The sequence below is a fragment of the Notothenia rossii genome, assembly GCF_949606895.1.
Source record: "Notothenia rossii genome assembly, chromosome: 7".
NCBI classification, from domain to species: domain Eukaryota; kingdom Metazoa; phylum Chordata; class Actinopteri; order Perciformes; family Nototheniidae; genus Notothenia; species Notothenia rossii.
Genome location: NC_136905.1, coordinates 28,652,524 through 28,669,008, shown reverse-complemented (window position 1 = coordinate 28,669,008; position 16,485 = coordinate 28,652,524). Strand labels below are relative to the sequence as shown.

The following is a 16,485-nucleotide window of genomic DNA, read 5'->3' as shown; positions in this document are numbered from 1 at the left end:
ACTTTTAAAAAGTAACTAGTAATAGTTATAGTTACTGCTCTCAAAAAAGTAACGAGTTACTTTATTAGTTACTAAATTATAAAAGTAACAAGTTACTTTACTTTAAAAATAATAACAATACAAATACAAGTTTTTGTGTTGTTCTGTGGCACAAGAGAAAAGACAACTCCCCATGTACATTAGTTAGGTACTTCAGGAGATTGGCATTGCTGTTATTCGATGTGGACAATGCTTTCTGTCCTGCACACAGTTTACATTTGACCGCAATATTTTTTGTGTCCTTTATCCCCACAAATTTTAAATAGTGGTTATATCTCCAAGTTGTAAATGCGCTGCTGCATCACTGTATTCGCCTGTAAATTACATCCGCAGGGAGATTCGGTTCCGTTGGATCAGAGTTGGATCACATAATGTAACGCAGTAACGCACACATTTAAATCACAGTAACTATAACGGCGTTACTGAATGGGAATAGGTAACCAGTAACGTTATTAGTTACCACAAAAGGTAGTTGCGTTACAGTCATGCGTTAACAGAGCTGATGACCTCTCATCTTGACAATAAAGAACCTTGATCCTGTCGGGATTCAGAAAGGTCTAATCTGAGCTGATTCTGATGGCCAGTCTGAGGACAGCCCGGAGCAGGACATGCTGCTTCATAGACACCGGAGTTGGCGCAAGTGTTTAACAGCGACAGTATAAATACAGTGAGAATTCCGTGTGGCTAAGCTAATTAGCGGCTAGGCTAATTAGTGTATCAGTATTACGTGCCATAGCTCATTGTGTGGATTATTTTGTATCATAACAATAACAGTGTGCCATGTCTGTATTGTGTTTACAGTTTCACCAATTCATTAAACTTCAGTAAAGCTGACATCTGTGCCGTACGGAGCCCTGGAGGGTTCATCGAGAGAAAAATAAATAAAACGTGGTCACGTTTTACTTTCTCGTTCGCACAAGTTAATAAAGCGTGGGCACGAGTTACTAAAGCGTGCGCACGAGTTACTAAAACGTGGCCTCGTTTTATTTAAATTGAGGGACTCCTGTCCGTGACTCACAGTATCTGCTGCCCACAGCTGTTTTATTGAAGGAAAACCTCCTTCACTTTATGAAATCTCTGCGGCACCAGTGGCCTGTACTACGAAGCAGGATTTGCTATTTACACTATTCATTCATGAAGTATGACGCTGCGCTCCCAGCACGCGTCTCTATGTTTGTGATTGTTCAAATGTTGCTAACCTCGTCCCTTTCAGGTGAACACGCTCTCAGCCGGACAGAGAAACCCTGGTTGATTTGCTGGGTTGATAACCAGCTTCGTAGGACCGCTTATCGACATCGCGTTTGTTAGGGTTAGTTAAGCCGGGTAAATCAAACATATCCAGGGTCTGTTGAACTGGCTTCGTCGTACGGGGCACTGGAGGCAGTAACGTGTAACTCAGCAGAATCTGAGAAGAGCAGAACCAGCTGCAAAGAGCTGTGCCTTTTACTCAGGCCCGGTTCCAGAACAAAATGACTCAGGGTGCATCTGAGATTAGAGAGGGTGCAGTGGTAAAGTGCTATTTTTTTATAAGTGGGGAGTGGACCTAACACCCTCTAGGGGAGTCTTCACCTCCTCTAGGGGGTCCGGGGGCATGTTCCCCCGGGAAGATTTTTAAAAAAATATTTAAGTTAAAAGCATCAATCTGGTGCACTTTGAGATCAACATGATCTATGTGCTCTTTGCTTGATTCATGCCTTCCCAATCCCTTATCACATAGCCTATAAGAGCCTAGCACCAGTTGTTGTAGCCAGTTGTGGTGAAGGCATCTGACTTACTTGAACTTACTTGCATAGCAGAAGATGGCATATATTAGAGCCAATCTCTCTTTTGAAACCATGAGCTGCAAAATGAGCGCGTTACCCCACTGTACAGGCGAGTTGGGTACTTTTTTTAATATACCTGGGCAGGCTCTGTTTTGCCGAGGTCCTCTGGCACTTGCGGGCCGCTGAGGGGTGGCGGTGTTTGGGGCAATGAAGACAGCTGCGGCTGCTCCGCCTCCGTGGGCAAGGCGGGCAAAGCCGGCGAGTCGGGCGTTAGTGTCCCTGACTAACTAAAGGGTAACGTAATGTCCCCATGATCTGAACTGTTATACCTGCAGTAGATGCAGTGTTACTGCTGGCAATTAGGGCTGGTTGTTTTAACCATTTTCTGATGTCCATCATTGACTGCTGTGTAAGCACCATAGGTAAGCACCTTGCAGATGACAAACGTGCAGCGGCACAGGTCACGCACACCTGACATAATAACGTTAGGCTACTTACCGTTTAAATTGACCAAATAAATGCAGCAGACAATGTTATTTAACCACAATTACAATTTATTTTATTTCAACTAAATTCTTCTTATTATTATTATTACTACTATTATTATTATTATTATATATGTAATATTTTTCACTTTTTTTTTTTTTTTTTCACTTTAAATTTTTTACTTTTAATTTTTCAAATGAGGGTGCATAACGACTTAACTGAGGGTGCAATGCACCCTTATGCACCCCCGTAGAACCGGGCCTGCTTTTACTGTTTACTTCACTGCATTTCCCTTCATTAGAACAGCTGAATAGAGATCGAGGCTGCTACGTTTAACCACACACACCTATACACACATCGAACTACCAGAGTATTCCCCCTCGTTTTATGAAGGAGATATCCTGTCACCGGGGCGCATGATGTATGTGTGTGTGCGTGTGCGTGTGCGTGTGCGTGTGTGTGTGTGTGTGTGCTCAGCTCTGTGTGCGTGTTGGGTGTGTTTGTGTGTGTATGTGTGTGTGTGTGTGTGTGTGTGTGTGTGTGTGTGTGTGTGTTAGTGTGTGTGTGTGTGTGTGTGTGTGTGTGTGTGTGTGTGTGTGTGTGTGTGTGTGTGTTGGGTGTGTTTGTGTGTGTCCGACACCACCGGCATTTGTTTTCAAATTACCACGAACAGTAATTTACACAAATCTGGTTCTCCATAGTTATATGTGTATTCCCAAGTGAAAGAAATTCGTTTAATCTTAATCTCAATGTGCTATAGTCCTGCCGGAGTGCACCGGAACGAACGATACTATCATAAACAAATGCCCGCCCCCCCCCCCCCACACACACACACACACACACAAAACGAGGCCACGCTTTATTAACTCATGTGCACGCTTTAGTAACTCGTGCGCACGAGTTACTAAAGCGTGCGCACGAGAAGGTATCTCGTGCGAACGAGAAAGTAAAACGCGGCCACGTTTTTTTTATTTATTTTTCTCTCTATGAACCCTCCAGGGCTCCGTAGTGCCGGGGTTTCTTTGAAAGTGTTTAACTGGATGGATAGCTAGCTCGGTGATAGTGAAACCTTCACAGCGACACAGAGGATAAAGACTTCAGTGGATAAATGCGAATTATACACCTAAGCAGTGTTGTCCTAAAAGTATACAGAAGTCGCTAAATGACATCATCGTCTAATTTGCATATTTAGCAATTTACACGTAGTTGTAATGGACGCCGAAGGAGAGACAAAAAGTGGAAAAAAACACCCTTAATGTGTTTAGAACTACAAATGAACTTCCTTCTGTTGACTCTTATTTATTTTTTTATGTTTGGCCATCACTTGATGACTTTAATGCTTTTTCTTGACCAACATTACATACATAATTTTTTTCCAGTATTGTTAAAGAATTAGTCACATTTAATTACAAAAATGGTTATGTGGGATGGAATTGCTAACTTCCTTCTTTATCTGGGCTTCGGACTGTCAAAGTGACCAAATAGAGACACACTGCAAGCCAGGGCAGGATCAGCGGTGGCTTTGCGCATGCACGATTAATATTCAGTCTGGACGCGTAGAGTCTCTCTTTTGGGTCATTTTGCCACCGCTCTGCTCTGAGTGCAGCTGTCGCACGAGGCTGCCTATGAGTGCTTTGGGACGGCAGAGGGGCTCAGCGCCCGCTGCTCGTTGATGAAAGTAACTGCGTAACGATTACGTGCTATCACGTCAGATTCTCCAAACACCAGAAAAGTCTCCAATAACACCAGAAAAAGTAGCTGGATTTATCGCTAGTAGCTTTGGACAAAAAAAAGTAGCCGGAGGGTTTGGAAAGTTGCCCGATTTTGCGAGAAAGTCGCCAAGTTGGCAACACTGCACCGAAGCGACTTGTATATATTATATTAACGACACATTTTTTGACGAGCGACTTATACTCAGGTGTGACTTGTAGTCCGGAAAATACGGTACTATGACATTTTTTAAAGATATTCATGCTTCCCAGAGGATTATGTTTGGAGTCACTCAACTATTCTATGCATTACCTTGACATTTGGTACAGACACACAAACGAAACTTAGGACAGATCGTAATAGCTTAATACTATTATGGGCAAAACATTTGTGTTCAATCATTTTGTTTGTAACAAAATAATAGCAAACGATTGATTCCCATTCGCATCAGATGCACTTGTGTCATCTAGCAAATCTTAGCATGCGAACAAGCTAAATTAGGTTTGTGAACATGTTAAACATTAAACCTGCTAAACATGAATATCTTAGCATTTTCAATTGTGAGCAAGTTAGCATGGTCATGACTAAACTCCAAAACAGCTATGCCTTAGCCTCACAGACCTGCTAGCACTACCCTGTTAGTCTTGCTCTCTCATATTCCTTTAACTGAACTTAAAAAGTTTTGAAGTATATTGACGTGAATTCATTAGTACTATGTTAATAGTTTAATAAGATCACACTGTACATTTTACATTTATATATTCAGTTTAATATTCCTTCTGTCCCATACTTATGTATATATAATACCTTGCTTCATATCTTTTTATTGTTAATTTGTAAATTCAACATGTATATTTTCTACTTTGTTGTTTATTTCTTGTCTTTTAATTTTTATTGTAATGTCTTTTTTTGCTGCTGCAACACAAAAATGTCCCACATTGGGATCAATAAAGTACTATCTTATCTCTCTTATCTTAATTATTTTTGTGACCTTGAGGTCTATAATCTTACCTAAAACTGACTTGAATTGACACACTTCTAACAATTATAAAGTACAGTTACAGTAAAAAGTTTTTCATGGAGCCTGATTAACAGATAGATACATCCCGATTAGAGTTTCACTTAACTAATGATCTATTTGCCTGATGTAGGTGCATTGATATTTTCAGCATTGGCTCAAGTTGTTATATTCCCTTGGCTGTGACTGTAGTTATTTACTTTTGGAGGGACCTAACTTTTTGCCAAGTAAAACATTGAAGTTTCACCTTATCATGAAATATTTTATGAATACAGAAAACCTTTCATACCCTTTTTTTTCTCGCCCTCTTCATCTGTCACGGTATTTGTTTTGATAAAATGAAAACACCAACAGAATTAACCCCTCTATGGCAGGACTGACATAAAGCAGATGGCTGCAGCAGCTCTGTAGAAAGGTGTTATCGCAGGCTGACAGTGAAGATCTGCTATTTAAACAGAGTGGCGTGTTGGTGCAGGGTAGCGTGCCGACTTCTCAGAGTCAGTACACGTGAATGAGACTCTGTGAAGGACGCGGATATAAAATTGAGGACGTCAAATTGTTTAATTCAAGAGAGTAGATTTAAGGCATAACATTTTCTTACCCTCAAGGGTCTATATCATTTTAAATATTGTAAATCTAAATGGGTAAGAAACTAAACTGGAACTGCTTTGAGGGCATTTCAGCTCAATCCAATTTGAAGTTTCTCCTCCATGATGTGTTGAAAAAGTGATGCTCTTGTAAGGGCAGAGGGAATAGGCCTCCCACTGATCCACTCAACATTTACTTCCCCTTCTGCTCGAGATACTCTGTCTTTCACTCTCCTTTTTTATGTTTTTGAAGTGCTATTCCTCAGTGTTGTGTGCCTAATTAAAAAGCACTTACAGTTGTTTCTGGTTCAAGGTTGAAACGTTGCTATCTCATCATCGAGAGCTAATCAGATCCCTTTTCAATCACGCCGTCTCCTTAATGAAGTGCTGGAGACGGTCAATGGGCCTGCCTGCCTGGTGTTTTATTTTGTTCTTTTTTTAAGGGGTGGGGGGGTAAGCTGCTAGGAATGGCTTGCCATTTTAGAGGGGGTATGTGTGGGATAGAGTGGGCTGTCAATTTCTGTCAGGCACTGAGGTGTATGTGGCAGGGAGAGCGGGGGAGAAGTGGTGGACGCTAGGCAGGGATTAACGTGATCAAAGACACAAATGCGGAGCCACATAGGAAAAGTAAGAGAAAGGGAGAAGAGGTCCCCCCCGCCCCTTTTTCCCATAATAACTCCCATGGAAGAGATGAACCGTTACTGAACCATTTCTTCCCGCCTCTGCCTTAAACAACTATCGATTTACAGCAACAAAAAAAATGACAAAAACAAACATTGGATTGCGACTGCACATGCAACTGTAGAGCGTGGCCTATCGATGTTTGCATGTACACACCAGGATTGGAGGTTATAGCAAGCTGTGCACATGTAGAGGTGGACAGACAGGAAATAAACAAACAAGTTGGGTTTAATAGAATTGCACCTGGAGCCCAGAGGACACGCACACACACAAGCAGAGCATATCAGCCGGCATGCTAATACTGCCAAAGGGAAGCCAAAACTAATAGCGGAGACATTAAGGAAATGATCCCCGGGCTGATATGTTTTCTATAGATGGCGACTAAACTGAATTGCTATATTTATCATACTCAGGGAAACAGAGAGGGAGAGAGAAAGAGAGAGCCGCGTCCACGCTGCTGTCCCTCTCAGTTGTCCCTAGGAGAGTGATGAGAATGGCCCCCGGGAGAGGAGGGAAGTTACTGATTCTATGTATGAGGGTGTGCATGTTTGTGTGTCACCCAACACACCGAGTTCTCTAGCTCAACTCCCGCTCAGAACACCCTAAGAGTAGCAATGCCACTATGTAGAAATAACATAACAGTAAATATTCTGCCTTCAGACCCTTAACTTAATTAAAAGTACTAATACCACACTGAAAAATACCCCATTACAAGTAAAAGTCCTATTTTCACAATTATACTCAAGTAAAAGTATTGAATATTATTAGATAAGTATGAAAAGTAGTAGAAGTCATGTGCAGTACAGTGTTCACTAAGTGTTTTATATAAGGGTTACTGTAAGTTGCATTTGGCTGCTGTCCTTGTTTGTGGATGAGCTCATTTGAATTTCTTTAATCTGGAGTGATGCATCATATTTGATGAATTATCCCATCTTTTTAGTTTTGTTGCTGTCCTGTGAGAACCATGTATCTCTAAAAGTCTACTTTTATTGAGTTTTTAGATTCATATTTTCAAGATGATCTAAGAGGCTTTTCTTTTTGTTGGAGTTCTAGATAGTGCTGTCACTTTGTTATGGAAGTAAACAAAGGCATCCAATGAAACGCCTTGTTTCAGGAAGGAGGGACTGGAGGGAACTTTGGGATTTTAGCCTTTAAAAGACCATTTGCATGCATACAAACAAACTGAACACATTACAGGAAAGGCAAAATCCAAAATAGCTTAATAGGACCACTTAAACTGATTTTAACAAACTGACAGAGTATTATCACATTGCTTGTTGATATGGGGAACATGTGCGAATGTAGTTGGCTATAGACACATCCTGATGACATACAGCAGCACAAACATTTATAAGAAAATTATGAATACAAGTCAGAAAGTCACACTTACAGCCTTGCCAGAATGTATTTTGTACATCATATTGCATTTTTTAAGTATTGTTACTAGTGCAGATTGTGCATAAGTTTACACATTTCACAATACTTCTGGGTAGTTTTATATAGAACCAAATCATATTTCATGAGACGATTATAATAGTTGCATGTAAAAACTATATCTGCGGAGAAACCACAGCAGTACATTAACGTAGCAGAATGAGCATGAGAGTAGAATAATGGTGATAATGAAGTCATATTACTACTGTGGATGTTTTCTTCTAGAAACATTCTAACTGTTACTTAATACTTTAATGTGTTACCTCTGCTCTTGCTCATTTCTCCAGCCCTCCTCCCCCACTCTGCCCTTTTCCGGCTCTCCAATTAAGCATCAGCAGCAGGTTTCCATCAGCCGTCTGCTCGTCTGCAGCGGAGGCCTGTCAGGAAATGAACTCATCACTGGCTGACAGCTGCTAATTTCTCTCTCTTGTATGTCACACGAGTGGCCTGCTGCAGTTAATAATGAGCCATCCAGGCCTGATTAGGGACACACACAAGGAGGGTGGGGATGCACACAATACAGCACACAATCACTCAGCCAGACATGTAGAATCATGTGTGAGCGTGGGCGCACGCAGACATTCCTATTGAGGAGAAGAACACCAACACACACAGTGAACTGCGGATGTTAGCTCAGGTCAATCACTATGTTTTACCGCACACAGTGATATGGTTAACCTATAGATGTTAGTCAAATACATAGAAAACATTTATGTGATACATCTAGGGTTGTGCAATTAATTTGGAAGGCATCTTTAATAAGGTATTATATTGCTACAAACTTAATACAAATCTATGTTTGGCACAAATCCATCTTTAATAATATTTACAGTATTATTATAACCTCAAATATCGCATCATGTTTCAATATTGGTCGCGATTAGTTTCCACCTTATAAATATAATCAGATTTTTGTTTAGAATTGTATGGTATGTTAAGCAGAGGTGAGAGGTTAAATCTGATGGGTTGCAAGACTACTGTAGAAAAGAAGAAAAAAAAAACGAGCTACAGAACTACCTTTTCTAATTAATTGACAAGACCATAACGTTAGCTATTGATCACAATAAGACTTGGCTTTTGAGCGAGCCACAAGCAAAATAAAAGTTCAAAAACACTAATTTAAAGGAGACTTGAGATTCAACAAGCTTTATACCTACCTTTGAACAGGGGCACCATATTTCTCTTGCAGAGGGTTTTTTCAGGAAGTGGCCTTAAAGTCACAGACGCTAAAAGGGAGTGTTTCAGACAGAGAGTTAATAAAGGTATGTTCAGACAGAATTAATAAGAAAAATAAAGTTGTTTTTTTTACATTAAAGCATTTAAAATGTTCTAGTAGAAACCTCAAATATAAGTAACAACCAGAAAATAAGCAAACTATGTACCCTTTAAATAATGTATTTATAATGCATTTCATGATTAAATGCAAGCACATTCTGTGTACTATTATAATATGTAACCCCTTTTCACCCCCACACTTACACATACTTACACTTGTTATTTTGACATTAAACTTGAATAAAATAAAGCAATTCAAAATATAAAACATATGCTTTTAAGGCATTGAAATGTTGTTGTTGCATCTTTTACCTCAGTGGCTGTCAACAAACGTTGGTTCCCGCTCGCAGGCACGTATGGTTGCTCACACAGAAAACGTGACCTCTGATAAATGTGTCTATCTTTGCTGAATGGAGATGGGAAAGGACTATGAAAAGAGTGTACAAATGCAACATGGGGCTGAGAGCCGGAGACAAAGACGGGCTGAAAGGCAGACAGGTGTTGTGTGAAATTACAGGCTCCCTTCTCTCGGTGCGGTTGTGGATTTCACCGCTCTTTCACTTCTCTCTGGCCTCACCTCTCTCAACATCCATCTGTAATCCTCTCTTTTTTTTTCCTGCCCACTCCTCCACCTCCATCGCTTTCCCTCTGCAGCCCACCTTGGCACTTGTGTGTGTGTGTGTGTGTGTGTTAAAGGGATGATCTTTTGATGCCCTCCGTGCGTATGAGTGCTTTGTCCCTCCACTTTCAGCGGTTGGCCGTTGTGTTTGCAGCCGTCATACCGCTCTCCCACTCACTCCATCAGAAAGCGGGGGCCTGTGTAGGGGCCTAAATGAATATTGATTCTCCCTCCAGTGCTGAATACTGCTGTGGGGAAAAAGGATGAGTGTGTTGCATGCAATGAAACAGAATGGGCCTGAGAGGAGAGAGGATGACGATTAGGATGATGGCGATCATGATGACGATAATGATAATGGTGATGGTAATGACTGTGTTAGTGATCAGCGAGCATGATGGGAGCCTTCAGCTGATGCGTGCGTGTCGCCCATAGTGTACATGTAACGGTGTAAATAGTACTGATAAAATAATCTGGACCCGGTTGTTAAAAACTAGAATCAATCTTTATTGTCAGAAATGAAATTGCATTTATGTTTTTTAGAGGTTTCCCAACAGATGAAGGGTGTTAATGTTTTAATGTACATTATCAGCTTCATTTTTATAATAAATCATCTGTTTTTCATATTTCTAAATTCAACTTCATTCTCAGCAATAAACAATACCTACAAAGGATGTGAATAAAGGAAATGATGAATAAAATGAATAAACTATTGTGTCTAAGTCAAGGTTCTACCATCTGCACAAAACTAAAGGTACTGTTAAAGAAAGGTATCATAAAGGAGACAACAAGCAGAAAACCTATTTTTCTTTGTACTGACTAAGAATATTAGAGAGAATCTTTGAGAAAATAATATTTTAGGCGGAAATAATTTCATTTTCTTTTGTTGCAATGCATTAATCATTGAGTGGTTGTTGACGGTATATGGTGGTTGAACATTTTGCAAGTTGACTAACACAGCACCAAAGACTGTCCCTCTGAATAAATGACCTGAGTTTAGAATAGCACAAGAGGTAAAAGAATACAAAATTAAAAAGTCATGAAAAAAAGGCATTAACAGAATAAAAAAAAGAACTGAGATCAAACATTTAAGTGGATTTTTCTCTCCTCTACCCTTCCAGAACGATATTATGAGGGGTTCCATCCAGATACACCACCATCTCTTCTCCAGCCTGCGGCTCCGAATGCTGCACCACCTCTTCACCCCCCGCCACCTCTCCATACATGCTTCCCTCCACTTGCAGGGTGCAGTTGTCCAGCTCCGTCACGATGTAGTGCGTCCCTTCGTCGTTGACGATCACCTGGTGTAGGCCTTCCTTCATCATCTGCGAGGCGGCGAGCTGCAGCACCTCCTGCATCTCCTCCCGGCCCCTCGCCTGCATCTCCTCCTGCTCCTGCTTCCTCTCCTGCTGCTCTACACTCTGCACCGCCTCGGCGACTTCAGGGGACTCGTGATCAACGGCTGAAGCTCCCTCCTGCTGCTCCTCGTGATGCCCCATCTCGCTGACGGCGCTAAGCAGAGCGTCTAGAGCTGTGGAGGACTCTGAGACCATGTGACCTTGTCCTGGGACCCCCATCCCTCCTTTGGCCACGGCCCGCAGCTCTTTCCTGGCCTCCCCCGACTCCAGCACCACGTACTGGGTGCTGCCCCCGGCCAGGTGGGCCCCCCCCGATGCCACTTCCCGGCCCGAGGCGATGAATTGTCCGTCTTCTGTGATGTGGAGAACCTCCGCAACCTGGCCGGCCATAGCCAGGGTCTGCAGGGTGGCGGCGGCAGACTGCTCCAGAGCCTGGTCGATGGTCACCTCCCCGCCGCCGTAGCCCTGGATGATGATGACCTGCTGGATGGAGTCATCATGGCAGGCGCCATCAGAGCTCTTAATGTGCACCGGGGACTCCATGGCTTCTGTTTCCACAAACGTGGCCCCCTGACCTTTCAGACGGCACTCGAAAGACTTGGACACAATGCCTGAAATACAGAGAGACATTAGACATTATGTGTCACATTTTTGCCAATGTAGAGTTTTATTTTTGATGATATCAAGTCATTTAGCTAAGTTGGTGTTCAAGGCCATTTTGTTCGTCGGGTTTGTCTAGTTGAATAAAAGGTAATCGACAAACGCGTTGTCTCGTAGCTTTCGTGAACAAAATTAACACTATGATTAAGGTGAGTACTCTTAACACCCTGTATATCTTCATTAAGTCATGGCATGTCTTTTTTTACAGCCAATAAAAATAGAAAAGATAAAAGAAACTCAAATCAGATATAGGAGGGATTTTCTTTTAATGCCAGGATGATCAGGATCGTATCAAACAGAGCAAAAATAACTGCATAAACGGTATCACACAGGGCAGTTTATGTTCAGCCTCTCTCTTAATGTTCTTGGTAACCACACATTACTACGTCTGTGCATCCATCACTGTTAGGGAAAGGCCACAGTATGGAGAAGTTGATACAAAAGGTGATGTAACACGTCACATGTTTGTGTCACTTAATGTTTGAAAGGAGACAGAATATGGAGATATTAGGCTGGGGGGGAGAGGGTGGTGAGACAAGGCTGGTGCTAATTGAGCCACACTGTGCCCTCTCAGATCACAGGTTGCCATGGCGTTTCCAAGGTGATAGGAACAGTGTTAGAAATGCCAGTGTTTAAACAGCGCCTGGCTCACACACAGATAGGCTAATCTATGCAGAAAAATTGGAATTTGAGACAGTGGAGAGGGGACTGTTTTCGCACCACATGGAAGCACGCACGGAATAAATGGACCCACATATGCAGTATTTAGAGTCGATTTAAGATTTGCCTTTCAAAGTGCGCAGATTTTACACCTACTTAGGTCCATGAAACTCTTTAAAGTATCCAAATCTCTATTGAAAAACATGACATTTCTTTGGATAGAACAAAATAACTTTTGTTGCTTTTAGCTCATTTCCTGAAAAGTTGACATTTCGAAAGGGAACAAAGTTTACCCCCCAGGGTAGCAATGAGATCACACAGATCCCTCAGTACATACAGGAACAAAGTCATCAATCATTGATACTCCTATCTCCCCCTGACATTTAATGTCCTGCGCTTCCAAGGTTGACAATGTGATCAGAAAGTCAGAGTTGTGCGGCAAACAGTATCTGACCCAACTGTGGCCTGTCCGGACAGGCCACAGTTGGGTCAGATACTGTTTGCGTTTCCGGTATAAACAGGCACTGAGAAACTCGACTCTTGCTCTTATTGGACAAGTGGACAGTGACCACTAGTCCTTCAGTAACAACAACTTGCGTCTTGTGCAGATACTCTCTTAATATGAAGAGCTGGAGATGATAGTGTCTAGAAAATGACCGTAAGCAAAGGTGAAGGTGTTAAGTTGTGTGCCAAAGAGTTAAATGTAGCTCGTAGATTCAGCTAAGAACTCAAATGAGCCTTCAAGTTATCAATTAACCACCAAACACAGAGGTTTCTGTTCTTTTCTAGACCTTCTAGGCACCAAGTACTTTGCATTGGAAGCAGGTCCAAAACTACAAAATAATTATTAGAGAAAACCAGTATGCAAATTGTAATAGGGGAGTGTATGTTATTAAACGTTTTGTATTAAAGGTATGGTGACATCCCTCTGTATATACATCTGTCCTGAGCTAATGCCTAACAAGAACTTGTTATTTGAAAGACAACTGCACATGTACACGCACAACTGTAGTGTCTACGATTGCTAGGTTTATTTTAGGGAGTAGTTAAAAACGAGAGAACACTGGGCAAAAGAGAGCCACTTCAAAATCTCTTTTCACAAAGACTGAAAAGAAGGAGTGTTTACTGAGTTGAATCATAACTGGCCTAACCAATTATAGATAATTTACAAACCTACATGGCACAGAAGAAAAATGAATATTGGGAAAGTCAATTTTTTAAAATTTTATATCTTTGGTCTCCTTAAAGGAGTAAAGGAGAACTGATGAATTAGTCCATTGATAAGAGGGACTTTTGTTGGTGAGTACAGCCTTGCTCTGATTGATATAATGGTAATATTGCATTCAAACTTAACATTATTTTTAAAAACTATTTTGCTAGAACTCCCTGATTTTGGGCCTAAGGAGAAAGACTTGAGGCCTGCCTGTTGCTTCTGTCTCAATTGTCACGTTATGAATCTAAATGTGTCTCTATTTATCTACCCTCCTTACACATGTTGTACAAGATAACAATGTGCATTTCTTTAACCAGAAAAAACTCACTGTGACTACAGGCAACAAGTCTGTGTAGTAAAAAGCAATTCGGACTGTGCTATTTGTATCTCAAGTGACAACTGCAGTACTTAGTGTGTGGAGGGAGTCGGCACTGTCGAAGGCAGCCGGAGGAAGTTGGCATTTTGAGCAGCAGAGAGGTTACCTATTTACACAGAGCTACAGGGCCCATGCTAACTGCCTACGCCAAAACGCTGCGAGCCGAGAGGTCGTTGTGAGAGGACAATAACTCCATTTTGATGCAGTTTCTGCTGCATTATTATACCGTCTGTTTGTATATATGTGTGTGTTTTAAGACACAGGGGGCATTTTGGTGTGTGAACTCCTGACGATATTTGTATGTTCAGCTCCATAAAGTTTTGTTTTGCTAGATATATGTACACATTTATGTGACTCTGAATTCATGTATGTGTCAATATGTGGGTGGATGTTAATGTCAGGCTTAACTGGTGTATGCTAGTAAATGTATTTGTATGTATATGGCAGTCCCTGCTTGTGTGTGTGTGTGTGTGTGTGTGTGTGTGTGTGTGTGTGTGTGTGTGTGTGTGTGTGTGTGTGTGTGTGTGTGTGTGTGTGTCTGTGTGTGTGTGTGTGTGTGTGTGTGTGTGTGTTTTGCTGTGGGGGTGGTAAGGCTACGCATTGCTAGTGTGTGTCACATTAGCTGTGGGGTGCTGTCGGTGGGACCCGGCGGCGGCCCGCTGAGGTTTATGGGGTGTCACTCAGTCGCCGCAGCCGTGAATCAAGTTAATGTTGCAGATCCCATCTCTTCAGTTGTCCTGCGCTCCCGGTGAAAGAACAACATTTGAACAGCGTGATTTGGCCCCGGCGAGAGGCTGATGCCTGTTTAATATGTGTTCTGAGTGTTCTGACTGACTGATTCCTTTAACAGGAAGTAGGAGAGAGGATGAGATAGAGAGAGGCAGGCTGCTTTATTGGCTGTGATCTGAAACAAGATGGAGGCTCCCTGAGAGGAATAAAACAACAGGAGGAAGAGAGGCTTGCAGAGACAAGCGGTGATGTCATTTTGATTTCCAGATGACAGGAAAGTCTTATTAAAACTGAATTAGTTAGTAAGGATACACATCTATAAAGCTCATAGTACCTATTATATGAATTTAATGAATGGTAATTCAGATCAGAACATACTGTAGTGCTTGACGCTATTTATTTCTCTATCCATATGACCTGATCTGGGAACTATTTGGACATTCAAGGGTTAGGGTCAGGGATGTTGTGGAAACACGTTACACGACAGCTATATTTGTTTAGCCCTGAGCCTGTTTTTCAGGTCTCAGGCTCGAAAATGACATTCCCAGAACAAATGACCATATCTTCCCTTCTAAAAGGGTTCAATTAATAATCTTTTTTCTCAAAGTAATGATAAACCTGTCAGTTGGATGTAGAAAAGTCAGAATCAATATAGATGTTTTTTATTTAAAAGAAAATTCAGATTTAACATGGTAAAACACTGTAAATTATAGTGTCCGTCCAAAAATTATTTTTTACTTACAGTGAAAACTACCCTTGGATGATGCTAAGGTAGACTAAAAGCTTTAAGAATCCAAAGTAGACAACATATAATAAGTACCCTGTATCAAGATTGATGCAAAACAACTGACATTTGACCTTTTTAGAGAGGTTTAGCAAAAAAAACTCCACCTCTGAGGTGATTTGGGTGGATTTTTTTTTTTAAATGATCAGTTAGATGAGTTTCTTTCCGTTACATGGATATAAAACATTCACAGTTTATTAAATGAACATGCCCTCAGACACTGTTTCCCGTAAGATGTTGCAGGAGGCCCCCAGTACCGGGGTCTCTCTGGCTTAACAGGTTGAATCGCCACCAAAAGTGAATTGAAATGTCAGATCTGGTTGCTAAGAATCATGGCAGTCATAGAAACAGTCCTACAGTTCTAAAAGTGAATGTCCCAGAAATAGACCTGATTAGAAATGCTGCTGGAAAGCAAAGCTATAGTTGTGCTGCAACCCACCCATTATTTTCATTATCGGCTAATCTGTGTAAAACGTCAAAAAGGGTCAGAAGTGATTCATTTTTTTTTACCTCGAAGACCAAAACGTTGACTTTCAGCTTATATGAGATGGAAATCTCCATGTTTGAGAGGATTTATCAAAAATGTCTGCATCAATAATTACAACTAATCAACCATGAAAAGAGTTGGCTTTTTTTTCCTCCCGATCAAATAATCGATCCAACCAATTGGCAGCTCTTTAGTTAAGATAACATTGAAATCACTATGTGCCTATTCTTCTTGTAGTCTCTGCTTTGTTGTCACTGTCTTGTTTAAAGTGTTCAACATTGATCAGACAAGATGAATGTCAGGATAACTGTCGTCACGGCATGGAGATATAATAATGATATCAGCTCTCCATATGGGTTAATGTCAAATGAATTAAATGACGCTGAAATAACAGAACCTGATTTTGCTGGAGACTTCTTTAAGCACCCTCAGATGATCCCTGGCCTGCAGTTTGCTAACCGTTTGTGCGGCGCGACTGCTTGCTTTACACCAGTGTGTGTTGTTAACGTGTACGGTACAGATGCAATTATTGATCCGCGGATCAATGGGCTGGCCGGCGGCGGGGGCCCGGGGCCTCTAAGTGGCATTACTTCAGCTCGGAGAGGCCGC

The 16,485-nt window shown here is 41.4% G+C and overlaps 1 protein-coding gene across 2 annotated transcripts in view; it reads right to left on the bottom strand.

The window, feature by feature from the left end:
* Positions 1 to 10,074: 10,074 nt before the first annotated feature.
* Positions 10,075 to 16,485, bottom strand: part of znf407 (zinc finger protein 407) — a 148,464-nt gene continuing 142,053 nt past the window's right edge. Inside the window, exon 10 of one of the 2 annotated variants that reach the window (XM_079693715.1) lies at positions 10,075 to 11,578. In XM_079693715.1, the coding sequence (XP_079549841.1) occupies positions 10,719 to 11,578 (860 nt within the window). In that variant the 3' untranslated portion in view covers positions 10,075 to 10,718. The remainder of the gene's footprint in view (positions 11,579 to 16,485) is intronic. The other variant, XM_079693716.1, reaches the window with a different exon arrangement.